Source organism: Molossus molossus, unplaced genomic scaffold (genome assembly GCF_014108415.1).
Source record: "Molossus molossus isolate mMolMol1 unplaced genomic scaffold, mMolMol1.p scaffold_m16_p_22, whole genome shotgun sequence".
Lineage (NCBI taxonomy): Eukaryota > Metazoa > Chordata > Mammalia > Chiroptera > Molossidae > Molossus > Molossus molossus.
In genome coordinates, this window is record NW_023425358.1 from 7889878 (window position 1) to 7912115 (window position 22238).

The 22238-nt window shown below is 53.7% G+C and overlaps 1 protein-coding gene across 2 annotated transcripts in view; it reads right to left on the reverse strand.

Moving 5' to 3' along the window:
* Nucleotides 1–303: 303 nt before the first annotated feature.
* NTM (neurotrimin) overlaps nt 304–22238 on the reverse strand; it is a 945407-nt gene continuing 923472 nt past the window's right edge. Inside the window, exons 5-10 of one of the 2 annotated variants that reach the window (XM_036276876.1) lie at nt 21676–21810; nt 19704–19824; nt 15124–15275; nt 12261–12296; nt 6372–6404; nt 304–1898 (exon numbers count right to left, since the gene is read on the reverse strand). In XM_036276876.1, coding sequence (XP_036132769.1) covers nt 1801–1898; nt 6372–6404; nt 12261–12296; nt 15124–15275; nt 19704–19824; nt 21676–21810 — 575 coding nt within the window. In that variant the 3' untranslated portion in view covers nt 304–1800. The remainder of the gene's footprint in view (nt 1899–6371; nt 6405–12260; nt 12297–15123; nt 15276–19703; nt 19825–21675; nt 21811–22238) is intronic. The other variant, XM_036276877.1, reaches the window with a different exon arrangement.

Below are 22238 nucleotides of genomic sequence, written 5' to 3' on the forward strand. Positions count from 1 at the left end.
GCGAGACCCGCCCGCCCTCGGGGATGAGGGGGTTTCCGCCTCTCCTGCCAGTCCTCAGGGACATACCGCAGAAGGAGCCCACTCACCCCAAGGAGGGGTCTAAAGAGCAGTAGCTCGAGTCAGGAGCCCGTCCCGCGATGTGCTCCCCTCACCCCCCACCTGAGAATGAGGTACCACACCAGGTGAAGAGGGACATGGAACACTTTTTAATGTCAAGTCAGAGACAACCCCTCCCTCCCCTAGCCCCATCCCACTTTCCCTCGTCACACCCAGGACCCCCCCCCCCCCCTCCGAGGCCTCTCTGGTCCCCAGACTTCGGGGGAGGAAAAAAGGTTACCTAAAAACTGCATTTTCTTCTCTTTCATACACACGCACACAAAGGTGGGCAATTAAATAAAATAAACCAAGAGGATTCGACTCTCCAGTGGTCACAAAGGCATCAGAGATCCCCAAGGGGCCGAAGCAAGTGGTCACTGCCTGTCGCTGGCGCGGTCGCTTGTCGGTCAGGGCGGAGGGGCGAGGCGCCCCTGGGAGCCACCCCTAGAAAAGGGCCTGCGCCTGGTTTCAATGGGTTTTTTTCTCTTTTCGCTTTGTAGAAATGTCTCTGACATGTAAATAACCCAAAAAAAAATAAAAAGGCAGGAGCTGATTACACAATTACCAGTAAACTCTATCATCGTTTAGAAGGTCAACACGGCTGAAGCCATATACAGCATGCAGTAACGTCTGAGAAAGGACCCTGCTGAGGAAGAAAAGGGCTAGGACTCTAACAGAAAAAATATATGTATATATACTGTGTAATATATGTCATCCAAAGCACAGCCGGCCCACGCGGCTGCCGGCCCCGCGCCTGCACAGCGTGGAGCAGCACAGCAGAGGTCGGCACGCGGTGCCGGACTGAGGAGGGCTCTGTGGCGCTGGTGGCGAGATTGGTTAGATCGTATGTGTGTTCTGTTGTGTTTTTTTCGGTGGATTTGCCAAATCCTCACCAGGCGGTCAATGCCCGGTGTGGGGTCCACCAGTTGTAAACCTAGTTAAGTGCACTATTCTTTTTTAATCTTTAACAAACTTCTCTTCACCCCTTTCGTTTGTGTGGTTTTTAGTTTTGTCTTGTCTCTGCACTACGTTCTAGACTCATATCAGAAAATATAATGAATACAATTAATGATGACTCAGAACCCCTTATTGTCCGTGACGTCCGTGTAGTGAAAGGAGAGGGAAAAGGAGAACGTTAACCATGTCTGCTGAGACTCGGGCTGGGGGGTTGGAGCTGGCAGCTGCCTCGGTTAGTTTCCTTTTTATTTGTTTATTTTGTAATTTGCGTTTCAGACACACACACCAGTGGCACAGTCTACCGGGGCCCCGGGGCACATCTGGGCCACGCGGCTCCCTCTGTGCTGGTCTCTAGTGACTGACTGACTGGGGGTGGCCGACTCCAGACTTTTCCGTGGTGGGGCAGGTGAGGGGCAGGGGGCCGAGCGCGTCCAGCCGGGAGCAGAAGTCACCCAGTGCAGCTTGTGGGCTGAGCAGAGCCGGCTGTGCGCGCCCCCGCTGGGGGAGGAAGAAAACCCAGCTGAACCTACATGTCTGCAAGGCCTGCCGGGACCCGGCGTCCTGGTGACCGTGTTTCCCCAGGTGTCCTTGCTCCCGCCCTAGAATGGGCCCAGTGGCCGTGTCTCTGAGTGTCCTCTGATTACATCTCATTGGAAGGGTTTGCGCCGTGCCTGTGTCGGAGTTGCCGTTGCGTGGGGTGGTGGCGGTAGTGCAGGCAGCGGTTCCCGTGGGGGAGGGGCACTCAGATCAAAACTTGAGGAGCAGGAAGACCAGGAGAGGGAGCAGCCAAATGCAGCCTGCCCTCCTCGGCGTCCCGTTGTTCACCTCGCTGACCGCACCGGGGCCTGTGGAGGGAACACACCGGTCATGAGCAGCGAGCGCGGCGGGCCGGCCGCGGCCGGGTCTGCTGCCCTTAGGCCTGTCTGACCAGGCCTCCCTCTGACGGGGAGCATTGGTGTCTGTCCCCGCTCCCTAGGAGGGGCTACATTACCCACAGCATCCACAGCTTCGATCCCAAGGACACACACTGTACAGGGGAGCCTCCCCTGGCGAGGACAGAACACAAGGCCCGGGTTAAAGTGGGCGGTGGCCACTGCTCCTTTCCTATGCAGTCTGCTAAGGCAATGGCTCAAGGTCATGTTCAAGAAGGTATCTTACTCAGAGCTACAATAGAGTGAGACCCTGCACTCGGTGCATCGCCGCCCACCACGCCGAGCCCGCCGCCGTCACATCCGCATCCCCCTCCAGCTGCTCCAACTGTCACTCCAGAAGGACCTGCTGGCCGCCACGGTCTGCCTCCCTGCGCTGCTGCGTGGGGCTCAGCGTCCTCTGTCAGTCACTGCGCTCAGGGCAGAGCGTGGCTCTCCGCCTGCAGCACTTGGCCTCTTCCCATCTGGTCTTGGTGACAGCAGACTCGGCTCGAGCATCACCTGCCTGAGAAGCCAGACCCAGCTCACTGATGTGGGTGGGAACAAGCAGAGGAGAGGGGCCCTTGGCTGTGCGCGTGCAGCAAGGGAAACCTCAAGTGGAGAATGTCTGTGAGGGGAATGGATGGCACCTGCCCTGTCTGGCCTGCTGACAGACACTCTCTGAAATGAAGCCGAGTCTGGACGGCAAGACCACGGACGTGTCATCCAGTTCCCCAGAAGCCTTCCTACATTGTGAAGCTTCGGCTTTCTGGCCTCCTTAACCCGGTGGCCAAGAGTGCCCACGGCCAGCGGGGCTCCGATTCATGGACAGCGCTGGAGTTTCGAGGCCCAGGTGAATTAGGTACCCAGGGAAGCGTGGCACCTCCGCAGACTGGCCTTGCTCCGGCACGCTCTGCCGCACTGAATTAACGGAGTATTTAAAGCCCGTGTCCTCACTGGGACTGAAGGAACAAGGCCAGAACTGCTTGCCTGGCTCGGTTCTGTTCCTGCAGACCAGCCTCAGACCAGGCTTCCCGATTCCATATGAGATTATTCCATCGCGTCCTAAAACTCAGGGCTGGGACGCACTGCCCATGTAACTGCATTTCCTAGACCTTCTGGAGAGTCTCTGACCGTGGTCAGCTAACTCGTCCTGGGTCTGGAATGTGGCACGTTCTCGCCTTGTGGGTCGCGTGATCTGGGTCGCGGTGTTCTCGAAGCCAGACTTTCTGGGCCATTTAATGAGAAGCACAGGGAGGCTCCTCTACCCTCCACCCTGCGGGGAGGGGACAGTCCCGGCCACACAAAGCTGAAGGCACCTGCCAGGAAGTCCCTCTTCCTAGCTCTTCCCTCTGTTACCTGCGCAGTGCTCCCTGGCATCCCAGGAGAGGAGCCATGCCCGGTCCCTTGCAGGGTGACAGGTTACGCTCCGCTCCCGTGAGGAAGCCTCTCTGCCCTGGGCCACCCACCTTGAGATCCTACACGGTGAGACCCCCGCCCGTGCCTGAGGCTGGCTCTATAGGACACGTCTGTGTCGGAGTCCATGGGACCAGCGGCCTTTGTGGGAGCTGGGTTCCACGTTTCAGCAGGGCAGGGGGGTGGCTGTGATCCCTCACACCACGTGCGCATGGCACACGATTCTGAACGCGCTCTGCACGCCCGGCACGCGGCGCTCCTGCCAGGCACGCACCTGCAGGCTCTTTCTCTCTCATCGCCTTTGCTCTCCCGAGCACTCACAGGCGGCTTTGAAATCCACCCCCATTCATCCCAGCACGCTCCCTCCCTTGCAGTCCCCGGGCCTGACTTCGAAGAGGCCTGTGGTGGGACAGGAGGGAACAAAGCCCGGTCCCAGCGTTCAGCTGCTCTCCTGCGTGGCTTCCTTTCAGGGCCGCTCCCAGCGGAGTTCTTCAGGGAGGAGAATGGAGAGCGCCTCATGCCAGGCATCCAGCCCAGCAGGACCCTGGCTCGTTATCTGACTTTGTAAGAAAAGTCAGAAACCTTGTTTACGGGCCAGGGACTCTGCAATGCCGCAGGGGAGGCTGCTGTGACCCCCCCACACCTGCAGGGCACCACAGGGGGCAGGTTTGCTCTGCAGGTTGGCTGTCTGGGCCTCTGTGTTCAGTTTCATCGCCAGGCACCTAAGAGTCCTTTGTGGCTCTGCAGCCTGCTGGGCAGCACGGAAGACAGCAGGTACGAGGCTCTTAACCTGTTGTCAGCAAACTGGCCACGGAAGGAAGGAAAAGGCCACTGAATGCCCTAGAGCCACCTCCTGGTGCATTGTTCCCCTGGACAAGCTCCCAGGGCCTCATCTTCTGTCCCAGATCCGCGGGGGGCTGTCACTCACGATGGGGGGTACCCCAGCCTGTTCACCCCTGCACACAGTCTCTCCCCTCCCCCCGCCCATCCTGCTCTCCTGACAGCCGGGGAACCTGGCCTGCACCTGCTCAGGAGGAACGGGCGGGGCTCCACGCACCCTCTTGGAGGAGCCCCCCGCAGCCCTCCTTTCAGTGTCCACGCACACTCACGCACCAGGCCTCGGCCCCCGGGTTTATTCTGTATGATAATTCCAGGGTGCGGTTTCTACAATTCCAAATCGATCACGCTACAAACCTACTGCATGCCCACGGCCTTCGCGAAACTTCCCAATGCTTAGGAGAGCACTCCGGGATTCGTGGTCTGCTCGCTGCTCTGCCGGCCTAGCTGTTCCTCCTGCTGTGTGTTCTGCAGCTTCTCCTGCCCCCAACTCCATGCAGCACAAGCACGCCACCAGCACACATACAAGCATGCGCACACGAGCGTGTACCCTCCACCGTGTTCCTCTTCTTTCTCATCCTCGTCCCCTCGGACCCTGTGTCGGAAGTGCTTGTCACTCAACTCACTCACACCTTGCTCCAGGTTCTGCTCTGGCCTCCCATCACCTCCTCCAGGCAGCCTTCCTTGACTTGCAGCAGTTAGTTTCCACAGCACCACATGCACCCCACTATTAAAATGCCTACCACCCAGTGTTACAATTTTCTTTATTCACGTAGCTTCTGTATTTCCTTTTCTGTGCTGCAAGCTTCTTAAGGGCCCTCTGTGTCTAACTGTTCCCATGGCAGGTTCTCAATAAATGCCTGTTGGAGGACAGAAAGAGCCACACCATTGTGGTACATGTAGACAAGCCCATATTTTGTCTCTGTGTTTTTCTTAAGATTCTACTTGGAGAAGAAAAAAAAAGTGCAACAAAACATAAACTTTTTTCCTACTTTGCCTTTTTTTTTAACCTCAGTTTTCTCTTCCAAACACTCTTCCCCTCTTTTCCAATAAAAGTCACTGCAAATTCCTGTGGTTGCAGGAAGGTGTGCACAGAGTAAAGCCACCTGGATCGGGACGATGGGCAGAGCACGTGCTGTTGAAGGGCCCCAGCCCTTGGCGGACACTCGTGTTCCGTGCACTCTGATAAGTGGAAACTGAACCTCAGAGCTTCAGTGACTTTCCCAAGCCCCGTTGACGTCTATCTCCAAATGCAACGTTCCTTTCCACTAACTCACAGCTGTGGGACTCATTCATCTGCAGAAAATGAGTGGAAAGAGTGAGGACCTGGGCTGCCCATCCTGGCCCTGGTGAAGCCAGGGGCCATCCCGCACTGCCCAGCGCAGGGAAGAATGCTGTGACATGAGGCCATTTGCCCAGCGTGCGGGTCACTGCATCCCGGAGCCTGTGCGGCCAGGGGACAGCTCAGCCATCTACCTGGTGACGTGCCGCATGCACGAGGCCTCTGCCCTTCCTCGTCACACCTCCACTCCATAGCGGATGCCTTCATTGCCTCTACCTCATTAGAGAGATGCAGAGGCCTAAAGAGACTAATCATCAGAACAGTTAGGGTCCCAGAAAACTGTGATGAGTGTCACCTATTCATCAGAAACATCTTGCAAGAATGAAAGCCTCAAATAAGACTCATTTTATTTGTAGCCAAGTGACTCACACAAGAACCTCCCCCTTCCTTCCATTTTGTCTCCCTCCCACCATCCCTTCCAGTTCTAAGTTAGAGGGGGGAGAGAGAACGGGGTAAGCGAAGGGCAGCATGCAAGGCCTAAGAAGATCGTTGCATTAGAGCATCCGTGTGCAAGGAAAGAGGCAGGCCTGCTACTGAGGCACCCAGACATGGAGCTATTCTGGGCACTGACAGGTGCTCATTAGTGCTGCCAGCAGAGAAGTTAGATTTCTGCAAGTGGAAGCTGCCCAGGGAGAATGGCATGTCCTTGGGGAGGGGTTAATCTAAACTGATGCTGAGACAGCCCAAGGGCAGGGTGGAGGCCCGCTGGGCTGCTCTCTGGGTTAGCTCAGAACAGAGGCCTCTGGGAAGCAGGCAGGTTTTGCATGTCCAGTCCTCACCAAGGCAGTAGCTGCCTAGGAAATAAATATACCAACCTTTCCAAGGGGTCAGGGCTGTAGATTTCACTTCTAAAAGAAATTAAAAACAAGCCACTGTTAAGGTAGAAAGCAGTCGGAGGCAAGTGCTCTGCCCCCCAGTGGGTTTGAGGGTGAGCCAGCACACCCAGCCCTCATTCCTGCACCCCTCCGTTTGCTGGGAAAGCAGTTGGCATTACGGGTGACTTGGGGAAAGATACGAATGATGTTCAAATTAGGTTGCTGACCCACAGAGTGCCAATACCCTCCCCCCCCCTTGTCCTAGCAGGGGACTTGGGTGCGCCTGCAAACCTGAGGCCCCGAGCCAACAAATACCTCTTGGTAGAGCAATGTTCTTTCTTGGCCACCTGACTATCCCCGAATGTGTTGAAGTCTGTAGGCCTTAAGTGCACAATGGATGACACTACAGTAATTTGAACATGAGTGACTCTGCTATGTTTGAGATGTAAAAGTTTGCCTGGCGTTCATGCATTCATCTTAGAAACACTGCAAGAGCCAGAGGAGCCCAGACCTTGCTCCCTGACTGCTCTTGATGAGTCGGACGCCATGGTGCAGGCCCGGAGGGCTTCAACACGCTGGGCCAGCCTGAGGCTGCAAGACCTGCCTCTACGCGGCTGCACTTGATCTTGCTGGGCCACCGGGGAGAACACTGGGCCATAGCCCCTCTCTGCCGCCTGGGCCACCGGGGGGAACACTGGGCCATAGCCCCTCTCTGCCGCCTGGGCCACCGGGGGGAACACTGGGCCATAGCCCCTCTCTGCCGCCTGGATCACCGGGGGGAACACTGGGCCATAGCCCCTCTCTGCCGCCTGGGCCACCGGGGGGAACACTGGGCCATAGCCCCTCTCTGCCGCCTGGGCCACCGGGGGGAACACTGGGCCATAGCCCCTCTCTGCCGCCTGGGCCACCGGGGGGAACACTGGGCCATAGCCCCTCTCTGCCGCCTGGGCCACCGGGGGGAACACTGGGCCATAGCCCCTCTCTGCCGCCTGGGCCACCGGGGGGAACACTGGGCCATAGCCCCTCTCTGCCGCCTGGATCACCGGGGGGAACACTGGGCCATAGCCCCTCTCTGCCGCCTGGATCACCGGGGGGAACACTGGGCCATAGCCCCTCTCTGCCACCTGGATCACCGGGGGGAACACTGGGCCATAGCCCCTCTCTGCCGCCTGGGCCACGGAAGACCCCTTTTCCTCAACTTCACGCTCCGAGAACAATCCACAGAGCCTCTTCTGCTGATAACAGGCCTTGACCGGCCTGAAGTGGTGATAACCTGTCATTGTTGACGCCTCTTTTTACCCAGGGGCCTCTGCAGCTGTCACCTTGAATAAAAAGAAGACAAAAAAGACTTTCTCCATGTATCTGTATATCAAATCCCCACAATGTATACTTTAAATGTCTTACAATTTTGTCACTTATACTTAGCAAAGCTGAGCAAATTGAGAAGATAACATTAAAGTCTCTTGCACTGACATGATCCCAGTCTCTGTGCAAAGATCTTACATGCAGAAAGAAAGACACCTTAGCTATCATCAGTGTAAACTGAAACCTTTGACCAGAATCTGAACGCGTACTGATGCGTTCACCCTCTCAATCTGTCCTCTGAAGGTGTCCGAGATGATATCCTTCCTGGTCTAAGTGGATATTAGCAACCCTGAAAAGCCCCTCTGATAAACAATGTGAAGGGTGATATGCGATCAGTGATCAAAGGGTGATTCAGAGAAGATTTTATGTAGTTGGTGGCAGAGAAAAGGCAGGAACACTGGTGCCATGTGTCTGTGTGTTTACCAAGGACGGTCCCTGGAGTGACGGCCGGGCCGCAGTGGCCAGCCCAGAAGTTAGGGACGGGCTACTTCCATGAATTGTCTCACTCCGGCACCACTGACTGTCTGTGCGTGGAAGGACGGTGAACGGAAGGAGGGAGGGCAGGCTGAAGACCCCCCTGGAGGGATGACGTGGTCGCAGGCCTTCCACCCCGTCCACAAGCATGGCCAGCGCAGGGCCCAGAGAGTGACCGGTGCTGGTTTAGCGTCTGCGGGAGTAAAGGCTCCGGGAAGGGTTCTGCTTGCTAATCTGGCTGGTTGGAACTATGCAAAAAAGACCTAAATGGCAAGCCGAGGTGCAGTGGTCTAGGTACCAGACGTGATTTCCTAGAAGGTAAAGAAAGATCTGAGAACAACTTCAGCCTCATGATCCCCATGAATCTCCAACACTTGCTCCTTGAAAGAAGGTCCACACTCAAGAGCCCTGTGGGTCGAGGGAGCACCTGCCCACAGCTAGAACTCACGCTGAGCCTTTCCCGACAGCGTGTTCCGCTCTTCTGGTCCCCGGCTGCTTCTTCCCTGGCTGCTGAGTTACCACATGACGGGGAATGTGGTCTACGCGCTTTATATGACTCCAGCCCTCTGGCACACTGAAGCCACCCCTTGGACTTGTGCTGAGAGGTGGGGGTGCCAACCCTGTCTCTGTGGCAGGCTTCCCACTGTCACTGCTGGGTCCACCTTTCAGAGGCAGGAGTCTCGCTTGCGCTCCCAAACGGAGTCCTAGTCACAAGTTTCTGCATCAACCCTTGGCTACCACAAACACAACTGTCCCTAAAAATCCAATGTGTTTTCCTCACTAAGAGCTTGACTAAAATTTGTGAACTTTCTGTTGATATATTAATGCCAAGCCAGGTATAGTGGGAACAAAATATTTCAGAGAAGGAAAAATGGATAAAAGAAGAAAGATAAAGACGACCCCCCCCCATCCCCCCTGCTGGCCCCGCCAAGCCTCCAAGCCAATGTCTCTGGTCAATCTATCAAGAGATCTTTTTGGCACCAAAGCCAATGTTCTTAGCTGCACCCAGGTACCTCCATAAGCACAGGGTTGCCGCCTGACCCCAGTGGGCAGAGAAGGGCTGGTTTCAAGTCAGGATGAATAGATAAACCTAGAATACGGGTAAGAATTTTTTTTTACACCTTCTAGTCTTTGGACACATGTGTCCTAGAAATGCTAACTGCTGGATGGCTGGGCCTCATTAACTATCTTTAATCCTCTGCAGGGAAGAACAAATCATCTCTCTACAGCGTTTTTCCCCCCTGCTACAGTTTACTTTAGTCCCCATTCTTTAATAAGTTGGTTTGCCGGTCACTGTGAGGTTCATAGGCATTAATCAGCCCAACCTTCCCAGCCTGCCGATACCATCACACCTGACTTCCTGCCCAGGAGATGAAAGACAGACGCAGCGGATGGGAGGGCACAGCCCCCCGCAGCGGCGTGTGCAGCGGGCCCTGCTCTCGCCCGCGAGGGAGTCCGCGAGGGATGGTGGCGCGTCCCCCAGTCCGTATCTCTCGCAGTAGGCGTCCAGCACCACCAAATATTAATATGAGAGGGTGACAGGCAATCTGTTGTGTTTGCAAAAGGGGAGCAGGGAAATATTTCAAGGGTGACAGGAAAGGCTGAGGAGGATTGAACTTCTTTACAGGAATCTTCCTGGTCTACCCAGAGGTGGGAGGCAGAAGAGCTCGGGACGCCTCTGCGTCAGCTGCTCCAGTCAGCGAAAGCCACGCGCTTATTATTCCAATCCCGCGTGGTGTTTCTGAGCCGGGAGGAGCCTCCCTGGGGGGTATGCTCCGAGAAAACAGGTGGCTCTCTATTCTGTGGGAGACTAAGGAGGAGGAAGGGAAAAGAACACAGATAAACGAGGAAAGTGCTCAAGATGCGAGACCTGTTTTCTCTGAAATATCCCTTCGCTGTGCAAAGGTGTCCAGCTTCCCGAAAACCACACCAGTCCAAGTGGTGGAGTGTCCCAGATGTCTGCAATCTACAGCTGTGGCCCTGTCCCATTGCTTTGCCTTCAGTAAGAATAATGAGCCCAGCCGGTGTGGCTCAGTGGGTGAGCATCGACCCTGCACCATGAGGTCACCGGTTCGATTCCCGGTCAGGGCACATGCCCAGGTTGTGGGCCCGATCCCCAGTGGGGGGCGTGCAGGAGGCAGCCAATCGATGTTCTCTCTCATCGATGCTTCTATCTCTCTCCTTCTTCCTTCCTCTATCTCTAAAATCGATAAAAAAAAATTAAAATAAATAAAAATAACTTTAAAAGAAGAATGAGGGGTGGGAAGCACCCCGAGAAGCGAGGAGAGAGCCGGCACAGGGCTCTCTCACCCAGTGGCACGGCAGAGGCTGAAGGAGTGAGGCAGGGCAGCTGTCTTAGCAGGTGGCGCCCGACACTGAAGCAAGTCCCTGCTCCTGGTGCCCAGCTCAGCAGACAGGCAGGGATTTGCTTGGCTGCTTGGCTTTGTTCTGGTCTTTGGTGTGGCAGAGTGCTTCCCATCAGCTGAGTACTCCTTCAGTTAAGAACGACCTCCTTAGCAACCACTACCTGTTCTAAGAGGCCCTGCTCCCTCTGAGGTTGAAGAACTGGGTGATCAGAACGAGCTTAGTCACTTCTGAAAGCACATCTCGGAGCAGTTGCGTCTCCGCTCGTCTTCACACTCCTTGCACGGTGTATGGCAGGCGCTTTTCCAATCTCTGTCTCAGATCTGCGAATACGCCTCACACGGAGGTTCAAGAGTGTAAGTCAGATCTTAAGTGGAACCTGAATGTTTCCACTGAGTTTCCTTTTCCCTCCTTTCCCTCCTTCCGTTGTCCTGGTTGGGCTCATCCCCAAGGCGCCCTGCATCACTAAAGTGAATAGTGCAGCCCTGGGTTTTTCTTCGTGACAGTCTTTGTCTTCATCTGTCAAACAGCCCCCAGATAATGCTTTCCTTCCACCTCCTGCCCCACCCTCCATGCCTAAGGCCACCTCCCAATGACTGCACAGCTGGCTGTGCATGGATGAACAGGATGGGGTGGGGTCAGGTGGGACGAGTAAGGTCAGGGGACTGGGGTACAGGGCGAGAAAGCCATCCCGCTCCTTGTCCTCTGTGCGGGGCCAGCTTATGGTCGGCACTGTCCTTAGGAGGACAGCACACACAGCGTGCACTGTATTCCACCTCTGAGCCTGGGCCACGCCTGCCCGAATGCTTAGTCACAGTCTTAACGAAGTACTCACAGTAGGCTAAAGGGCCGTGCAAACAGGCGAGAGATGCAGGAGTCTTCTACGGGAAAGGGCTTTCCGTGGAGGAGGTTGTAAGGGGCCTTGAGCAATGAGTTAATGAACCCTGTGCCATCCCACTGAGAGCTGTCCTTGTCTTTCAGCTCGCGTCTGGGGACTGGACTTGAACGATTCAAATGCACCGAGCAGTTAGTTTTCAAAGCCTTTTTACTTTGCATTCTCAGCTGAACGCTAGAACATCTCTAAGGTACATAAGGCAGATCAATTCCATTTTGTAGAAGAGGAAATTGAGTCTAAATAACGTTTAGTGACTTGCCCAAGAGCACAGAACGGCTAAACGTCAGGTCTGAACTGGAACCCAGTGGCAGCCACTCGAGACAACTGCTTCCTCACCCACAGGCCTCCCTCCTCCCGGAGAGCCCCCTGCGAACCAGGTGGTACATTTCAGGGAATGTCCGAACCTTCCAGTGCCCGGTGTTTGCTACTTGGCTGAGCAGCCATCAACAGGACTCTTGCTATGAAAATTGCTTACTGGGTTGGAGTTGACTTCCTGTTGGTTCTAACTCACTGTCTCAATCTTTTACGACTCTGGGCTTTGAGATGTTAGTGATGTTTCTTTTCTTTGCCCCCCTAAGCCCTTCGGAAGAAGTATGGGCAAGGATTGAGCAGAGAACAGGGAGCTATCTCTGGGGTTTCACCTGCTCCCAGTAAACACCGTAGCTTCCCCACCATCCTCCAAACAAATGCACAGACAGGAGCCTCAGGTAGAGCACAGAGGGGCAGGGGAGGGAGTGGGGACACGGGGAAAGGGGAGGAGGGAGAAATCATAAAGCAACGGGGATACTGACCTTGCAACAAAGTTGAGCTTGTAGGCTCACTTAGTTCTAAATCGGGTGAGGGACATACAGGAGAGAAAATGAAAACAAACACATATATTATATACAGTAGCTATATATTGGTCATATATAGTTTGTATACTGCCTTTCACAAGCATTTCTGGAGCAATGGATAAAGGGAGACACAACAACCAAAGGTGAAGGACAAAATGCAGCATGAGAAACACAAAGTGCTTTATGCGTCCGAACTCGATGTGCTGGTGGAAAGGGGGGAGCTGGAGGGGTGCACGTGTTCCAGGGCAGACCTGTGCCCTCGCCGTGCTGTGCTGGGGCCGTTATGGAGACAAAGGACCAACGCTCTTTGTCAGAAGAGATTTTGGTCCCACATCCCCACACCACTGTTTCCCTCTGGAAGACCACGTTGAGGGATTTCTTCTCCCAAGGCACCAGGGCAGGAGCAAGGTGACTCGGGATTATGGGAGCAGGACTCCTTAGGGGCCAGGTGCTCAGAACCCGTGGTTCTGGTCGGAGACAGGAAGGGCCACCCCTGCCCGCATTTGGCTGAAACACGCTCCCAGGTACTGGCTCTGACTGTCTCCCAGCACCAGGCTCCTCGGGGTCACCCTCCAGGGCAGGTGGGGAGGGTGTGCAGGGCCAGCTGGAGGCGGAACAGTGACGGAGCTGGCTTTCCATGCGCTCTGGAAGACTGCACGGACTGCGTCCCAGAGTGTGCACTCTCGCATAAGCGAATGCTGCTTTCCAACCTGCTGGACGGCTGCGAGCCGCGGGCTCGTCCAACGGCGGGAAATGCCAGGGAAACCCCGTCAGGCCATTTGGTCAGAAGGCCTCAGGGGCGGTGAGCCTCAGGCAGGAGCCGTGTGTCCGCACCGGCCTTGGAGACTGCGCCGTGTGCGTGGAGGCAATGACAGTGGTCATGGAACTGTGTCACCGTGCAGCGTTCCTGTGACGGGCTCCTCAGGCATGTCTCTCTTCTGAGGCTAAACTACTGGGGGCTGCTGATTAAATTTGGAAAGTGCTCAGAGAACCTTCACATGGAAGAGTAACCCTGCGTGTGCTCCATTCATCTTGGTTTGACCCAGATTTCCCAAACTTGTTTCAATACATAATATCACTTTTCATGTTTTTTTTTTTTTTTTTTTTAAGAGAACCCCGGACTCCAGAAAGCTGGAAATGGTGGAAATGTCCCAATGGCACAGGGTGAATGCGGACAGCACCGTGGAGGCGCCGGGGGGGATGGGGCAGAGGTGCAGGGATCTCCCCAGGTCTGCTGGAAAGAGCAGACTCAGCCACACCCTTCACGGCACGTCTGGTCACACGTGCCATTTATTTCACATTCAAACCTCTTTTCTCCCTGGTCTCATCTTACGGTGTCTCACGGGGAAGAAGCCAGGGAACTGGACAAGAGCGATGGAGCCGACGCTCTTTCATTTCATCCCAATCAGGAGGGGGAGGAGGTCGAAGGTGGAGGGAGACTGTCTGGGAGCCACGGCCGCTGTGGGCGGACAGCAGCCCCTGGCTGGGTGGCTGGGTGGGTGGGGCAGCCAGGAATTGCAAGGCAAGGGGAGGAGGGCACCTTCCTTTCTAATCCTGGCCCTTTCGTCTGTGCAGACAGACACCTGTCCGAAAGCCAAAAAAGGCCTGACAAATGTGAGAGGCAATTATGACTCCCGGTGTGAGATGTCAGACAGATCAATCACCCTCATCTCGACGCTGTCCATTCCGGCACCCGCTCCGGGGTCCGGGCAGCCTCCCCCACCAGCTCTCTTGGATGGAGCTGGCTTTGGTTTCTGTCTGGGTCAAAGGAAGATGGAATGTGATTTGGAAGCAGGGGTAAGACAATGGGCAGCACAGGCGGACCAGTAGGGCAGGCTAGACACACTGCGCCATGGAGGGGATGGGGCAGAGCCGGGGGTGGGGTGAGGTACCTGAAGCTATGGGATTATCTGGGAGTTCTCAGAATAAAAGGAATCTGTGTTCCTGCCAATTAGCTGTGCTTTACCTTTCCCTCCTCAACACATCCCAGAGTGCTTGTTACATGGGAGATGGAGAAGAAATGATTTGAAAAATGTGCTAACTGAACGTGGTGAGGTCTGGAGGGATTTGCCCCCAATTCAACCAGAAATTACCCCTGTGACTCCCAGGAAGACTGCAGCGGAAGGATGCAAGTCCCCACCAGAGGCCTGATGCCCAGACACTCATCCCGGTCACGTCTGTGTCGCTGTCCCACTCACAGCCATTTGTCTCACACAGTTAGCCCTTCGGTAAATAGTTGCTTAATGACTCAGGGCATGAATGACTATGCCACTGAGGGTGGCGTGGCTGAACAAACATTTCTTAATCCAGCCAGACAACACCTCTGATACAAATGGAAAACTAGGAAATCCCCATTTTCTCTGTCATTGTCCCTCTGAAACCAAGGCCGCCATTCTACTCGTTAAATAGAATTCCATTTCTCTTATGTCCCAATGGCCAGAAAAAGTTTCAGAAATGGCAACATTTTACACTAATCCGGTGAACAAAGTATGGATATGGTAAGTGTTCCTCCGTGGGCCCCTTAGTATTACACCCAATTATAATCCCCAGTCAGTTTAGGAGATATCATTGAGGAGAAAGAACTAAATGTCACTTCAGCATCCCCAAATCCTTTTCTCCTGCCTCGGGATTGCTCCCATGATAGAATGAGAGGGAACATTTCCCTACTCCCACGTGCTCGCTCGCTCAGCCTGGTTCTTCCTCTCCTCACTCCCCCCAGCCTAAGGACTTCTGATTCTCCTCCTCCCGGGCCTCCCTCCCCACCCCCTCCTCCTCCACACCACCCTTCCCTTCCCTCATTGCCCATGCCAGGCTGTCTCACCGAAGAGCGTGAGGCTGGCATTGGTGTGGCCCAGCTTGTTGGAGGCCACACAGGTGTAGTTCCCGTAGTCGTGTTCGGAGACATTGAAGAAGATGAGTTTTGAGAGGAAAGGTCTATTTTCCACTTTGACCCCCTTCTTCCCTTCAACCAGCCTAAGACAAAGAAGAGAGAGAGAGGAAAAGACGGTTACACTTTTCTCGTAGGAGGAAGACAGGCTGTGGAATCAATGATCACCAACTTGCTCCTTCCAACAGGACACACGCTTTTCTCCACTTCGGCTGCACGGTAGGTTCACACACAACGACGCATATAATTGTGTTTCTCTGCGTTTATGCATGTGCCTGGAGACACCTGTGGCACTACACAGACACGCGCCTCCTTACACAGACATTTAAGAGCTCTGAAGGCAGGTGCCTTCCGCAATAGAATGTTCCAGCTGCATGACATTCAGAGTAGGTGCTCAAATGTGTGGACCTAATTAACGTTGATGATGATGTTAAAGGAAACGGTGATGGTGATGATGATGGTCACCAGGAAAATGAAAAACTCAAACTTCAGAGAGAAGAATAACCCGTGGGGTTTGAAGAAAAAAAGCTGGTTTTCAAGCACCTGGGTAATAAAAATGTCCCTTAAGAGTCAGGCATTCTGCACACCGTGCCTCACGTTGGGCTGTAAGCAGGAACAAGAACCAGGGTCCTTTGCAATCAGCAGACTCAGAAGAGCTTGAGAGAGGTGATCTGCCCGGAGTGTCACCGCAGCTCAGTCTGGGAGATATCACAGATTCCTGAGAATGTGACCCTAGGGCTCCAGGACCGTGCCCCTGAGCAACCGCGATGGCAGTCCGATGTGCCACGGCTCATACTGGTGGAAGGAGCCACTAAAGAAGCGCCACAGACAGTTAGTGAGGCAAGCAGTTAGGTTCCACGGGTTAAACCATGGGTTCCACGGCTGGGCAGTGGGACAGCGTAAGGAGAAAGCTGCTGTGAGCGCAGGTGAGGTCATATCCCCACCGCAGGAGGTCTTTAGCAGCAACACAACTGCACGTCTACACAGAAATAATGAGCCCGGCGGTGTGGCTCAGTGGACTGAGCGTCCTCCCATGGACTGAGAGGTCCCAGTTCCATTCCCGGTCAGGGCACATGCCTGGGTTGTGGGCTCGATCCCCAGTAGGGGGCGTGCAGGAGGCAGCCAATCGATGTCTCTCTCTCACATCGATGTTTCTATCTCTCTGTAATAAAATAAATCAAAACCATATTTTAAAAAGTAAAGAAAGAAACCGTGAGCCCAACCCTCTTCCTTTGCAAAGCTCTGGAATGCCCTCTTTCCGAGACAGGCTTTGAGCCAACCTTGCTCCTTCCCTGAAACAGTCTCTCTTCCCTGCCGGAAGCTGAGTCTAGGTTTTGGGAAAAGTGAGTGCGAGTCGGTGAAACAAACCCTTCCGCACGGAGGGTCTCGGGGAACATGCTCATGAGCTCCAGCGCCTGCGGAGAGCGGCCGCGTGGAGAGCCGACGGCGTCCAGGGGGACACGCACTGCAGCAGGCTCTGGGGCCACCACTGAGGGCGCATGGCTGGTGTCAGGGTCGTCACACCAAGCAAGGCAGTCAGTATCCAAGGCGGGAAGGGGAAGTGAAGCTCAGCAAGACAATGACGAGAGAATGCTTTGTAAACTATCAGATGGTATTTAATCTAACATATTTTCACGGAGTCGGACGTGGAGAACTGCCCGTCCCTGGGTCACAGCAGGACTGGTATAGAGGGCAGCTGCTTTGTCATTATCTGAAGGTGTCATCTCTGCAGGACTCCAGACTGATTCTCTCCTCTGCCAGAACGGATGGCCCCGGTGACCGGAAGAGGTCAGGTCTGGCTTCAGTTCTCACCAGCATCTGTCTCCAGGGAAGTCAGGGGTTGGCTGGAGGAACTTGCCTTATTTTTCATTAGGTTGAATTTCCTCTGGGAGCCTTTCTTTCTAGGGGCAGTGAACTGGCCTGAGCCCATGAACTTCATTAAAATGTGAGCACTGTCCCCATGGAACGGGGAGTCCGGCTGTGCGCCAGGCGCCAGTCACATTTGCAGCTTGTTATGTAAACATGGATCCTCTAGGGGGTGCTGTCCAGACAAGGTCCTGCAGCGCCCCCATCAGGAGGCTTCTGAGACGTCCTCCAGCTTATTGACCCCACTTGTCATTTTGATGCCACTCCTGGGCTGCGACAGGCTTCACAGCACAGCCGAGCCGGAGCTGGGCGCTGTCGTGGGGAGACACTCACCGAAGCAGGATCCTACTGGACAGCTCCAAAGTGTCGGTGGCTGAACGCAGTGCCAGCAGCCCGCACCGCTATGTGGCTTCCAGGAGGGCACACGGCCTTTCTCTGCGGTCACACCTTCCCGTCCCACACTGCTCCCAGGCTTCAGTTGCTTAATGAACCTGCAGGCTCTGTACTGGCTCACGTCCCCACGGAAGGGTGGCCCTTATTAACGACAGCATTCCATTTTCTCTCCCTTTGATTGATGTCGCACACAGTGGCAAGCAATGACTGGTGCTACTATGTAGTCAAAAGACGCTTTTACCCTGAAAGTCGAGAACACTGCTGTCCCAGCACACAGTCCTGTGATGTGCCTCATCCACTCCTCTCGTGGAAGTGTGAGCTGGGTTAGAGCTGATCTTCCCCAGGCGGATGTACTGTGCCCTCGGAGACCTGCCTGGAGGAGGTCCCTGCCAGCCAGTGGGTGGGAGGGGCGGGCAGTGACAAGGACCTTGAGGCAGAGATGTTCTTGTTAAACTGGGCGCTGGGAGGACAGACAACTCCATTCAGTGGGAGAACCCTGGGAATAAATAAATGAGCAGCAAGTGGAGAACTGACCAGAGTTAATTAAAGGGGAGAACGAAGCCACCACGAGAAGCACTCAGACAAAGGAAGAATCGGCGATGCCTGAGCCAGGGCCTTGGTGATGCTCTGACTCCTCTTCCCGGGTGAGTGTTGGCAGAGACGCAGCCCCTGCAGCGACAGCAGCCCTGCCCGCCGGGCCCTGTCTTCCTTTCCTCACCCCTGGTTGCTCTGGCACCGGCCTGTGCTACCCGCTCCCCACGGTGTGAGATCCTGCGCTCCCAACATTTCCATTGCACTTTGCCTCCGTAAGAGAATTCGAACAAGGAGAAGCCATCTGATTAGTTTTCGTGAAGACTTAGACAATGAAAGGTTTGGGAACTGACCCAGGGCTCCAGAGTTGTTGCTGTTTCCTTCTGATATTACACATTCATAAAAGGGCCTTCAATAACAGGGAGGGCAGGAGGGGAAAGGAAAGCAGATTTCTAAGCAACATAACCAGGTTTATTTATTGGAAAAACGTTACTCCCTTCTGCTCGGTTCTGAATTCTTGGAAAAGGAGGGAAAACCAGTTACCTCTTCTTCTCTCTTTATGAGTTTGTTTTCCTCTTTCTGCCTCAGTTTTTCCATCTGTAAAATGGGCCAGATGAATAAGTACACCTCACAAAGAGGCTGCCAAACTGTGTCCTTAAATGTGAAAACACACTGCATGTCTTTGAAAGGATTATGATGGGACACAATGAATGTTATGACTGAGGGACTTGGTCCTAGACAAACTTAGTGATTGATTCAGAGACCAGAAGAGCTTTTGGCATCTGACTGGCCTCATAAAGAGCTAAGCACAAGCCCGCTGCAGACGCTCTGGTCGCGTGGACAACAGCTGGGCCCGTCCTGGCCTGGAGCTGCCTCACACGCTCTCCTCGCCATCACACTCTTCGTTGTTCTTCTCAGCTTCTCAGCCTCAGAAACGCCTTCCCCCTGCTCTACCCCACATATATGTCAGGACTTTTTTGCATCACCCTTTCCCCATTTTTACAAAAGTGCTCTGAATATGCACGGCTCTTGCACATTTATCCGTTATTGGTTTCTCCTAAAACAGCTACTTGTACAGCCATGATCGTGTTGCTGGGCGGAACCAAGCTGCTGGACCCTGTGCGAACAGGCCATGTGCTGTGTCCTTCGTGGGCGACCTCCAGCGAATCACAACAATGTCCCAGCGGAGGCTGCGGCCGCGCGAGGAAAGGGAGCAGTGCCCTGTCTTCTCACAGTGAAGAACGGCCCGGGTGCAAGGGGAGGGCTAAATGGTGACACGGACTCTGATGAACCAATATGGACCGTGTCTGAAACTAAACTGCGACCTCTCGCTACAGCCAACGTCTCAGCGTCTCCCAGGGCCCTGAGCAGTCCTGACACCTCGGCCAGCTGCCACCGTTACAAAGGACATGTTCTTTTCTTGGGCTATAAAAAAATCCACAGGCTCCCATGCTCCCGGTGGCCTTTCCTGGGAGATCCTGCTGTCCTAAAACATGTTTCTTTCAGGATTGTTAGTTGGCGAGAGTTAATTCTGCATGGCAGCATTGGAAACCTAGCTGAGATCCATGACTATTGGGAAGAGACTTGATGGATGTGGCTTCCCCCGATAGGCAGGAGGCGTTCAGGGAGGATGGTACCGGGTTTCCTAGCGACCATGTGGAGCAAGGAACCTGGAAAAGATGCCACGGGGTTTGGGGGAGGGCCGTGCCCCAGGAAGGCCTTACCTTCTGTCATCCTTGTACCACTGGAATTCTGCTGAGGGGACCGCGGAGGCTTCACACTGCAGTGTCCCCTTCTGTCCCACGGGGACGCCTGTACCCTTAGCTTCTGAAATGTACGGCGGATCTGCAGAAAGAAGATGTCCTGAGCATTTGCCATCTCAAACAAGGCCGCTGCTTCCCTCGCCGACTCGATTCTTCTCTCTGATCGACCGCACCTACTTCAGCTGGCAAATCACTGCACGCACTGCGCTGCGGAATGAAACCGCTCAAGATCGTTCTAAGGACAACTGCCTTCCTAGCGTGGGATGCTTCTGTTCCCTTCCGAACAGAGGGGGTGACCTGGTAGTCAGGCCTCCTTTCTGTTTAAACTTTTTAACTTTCACAGGGTGATGCCAACCCATCAACCCTACACTCCATGGGTTGACAGCACTTTTAATCAGCCTCATAGAATTTCTGCAAACCAGGTTCTTGCCAGAGTATATAACCTCATACTATTCAATTCCCATCAAAAGCTTAGTTGCAAGAAATAGTATTCATAGAGAACTGCCCGAAGGATATACAGATCAGTCTTCTTCTAGGTCTTCTAAAATGGATTCCTGGATCAACGAGACCCACCCAGACCTGCATACCTGGCCAGCTTTCATCTGACGCTTCCCTAACAATGCCTGAACATTCCAGCCGTGTGCTGCGAAGTGACTGTGACACAGCCGTAACCAACGTGCCATTCTGTTTGACGCAGAAACACTGTGTGCAATGTTGTTGATTATATTTCAAATTGTTCTATTTGTGGAGACCCTAAATATAAAAATCTCCTTGGTCTCAGTACCAGGAAAAACAGTGTTTCTCCCAAGCAACTAGTTTGCTTTTGTCTGATGGACATAAACCTTAAAAAAGATGGCATTCCCTCTCTTTGCTTTAGCAACTCAAACCCGGGTTCTGGACCCGGGGTATATATTTCACGGGCTGGTTTATCCCTAGATTTTACATATTTCTCTAAATATGTTTCCCCTTTGCTTATATTTCCTTCTCCTTAGGTTAGTCTTTATGAACTGTAGGTTATTTAAGTTCCTTAAAAAAGGTGTCATAGAACACAAAAAAGGGTAGTATTGTTATACCTACTTTCTAGCTTCTGGAACTGTTGTGTATTAATTAGTTTCAAGGTGTAACAGAAACCAAAATATCAGAGTAAGGAAAGTGAAGAATATTCTTCCTCTCCCTCCACCCACCCATCTTTTGAAGAAGAAAGGGTTCCTGCTTGCTGGTTTAGTTCCGGGGTTCTATTCTGTCCTAAGACAGAAACGTCCAGAAAGTCACAGAGAACTGAGTCCGTGGACGCAGTGAGGAGTCAGTGGGGGAAGGGTGAGAGGTGACAGCTGAGCAGTGTCAATGTCAGAGAGCATCAGGACAGTTGACACGGGAGAATGAGTGACCTAGAACAGTGGTCTCCAAACCGCCTGGATTCTGTAGCTCTATTAGTCAAAATCAGGTTCTGAGATACACTCTCTAATATGTGTATGTTTACTTATAGGTAAATTATGAATGTTTACATACATTAACATATTCAGTTGTACAAAGATGAGATAAATATGCCATAAATAGAAATTGTATATTTCTTTCATAGACACGGTATTTTTACTGCCCAGTATGGAGATGACTCATTTAGACAGTGAGATGCTTGGGGACATCGTGAGTAAATTAAGGGAGAAACTGGGATTCAAAGGCACACTTCCATAAATTATGCACTGAGTGCTATTTAATGATCTTCTGGGATGATAAGTCCAGTTTGGGATCATATTACTTTCAAGTACAATTTTTTTAAAATTAGATTTTGAAATTGTTGCTCTGACAAGCAGAGAATGGAAAATGATGCCGCATCGTTTCCCGCCCCAGGCCAGCAGGGGCCCTGTAGCCCAGCTTTCTGTGGCCACGACAGCAGCCGCCATGCGCACAGGGGGGCGTTCCTGACGCCACTCACAGTTCACGGTGACCTTCACTCTCCGCACCACTGGCGCGGCGACGTCGTTGGAGGCGCTGCATTCGTAGTCCCCGGACTGCTCCCTCGTGATGCCCTGGATCTCCAGGTACTCATCTTCACTCACAAAGCCCACGGCTGCAGGAGAAGGTGTGATAAAAGAGGAGAAAAACACCGAAAGCACACTCTTAGAAACCAAAGTATGACATGTCTGCCCCTTCTAAGTTCAGAGTCCCAAGAACTGCGTGATTCACACTCCCCTCCCTCCTGCCAGCCCCGCCAGCCACGTTCCTGGGCTGCTCCGTGGACTGGCTCACATGCTTGTCTGCTCCGTGGACTAAACCAAGTGCCTAGCGAATCTGGTCCTCGATCAGTGACCTGTGGTTCTGACAGTGACACTGCCCAGACCCGACCAAGCAGGCAGGCCCTGGGAGCCGGGTCGGGCATCTCCGGTGTATATAAACTCTTTCTGATCCCCAGGTGTCATTCAGACTGAACCTTGTAGTGTGAAGCTAAGGACCAGACCATGTATCAGAAATACCGCAATAGCAGTTACACACACACCA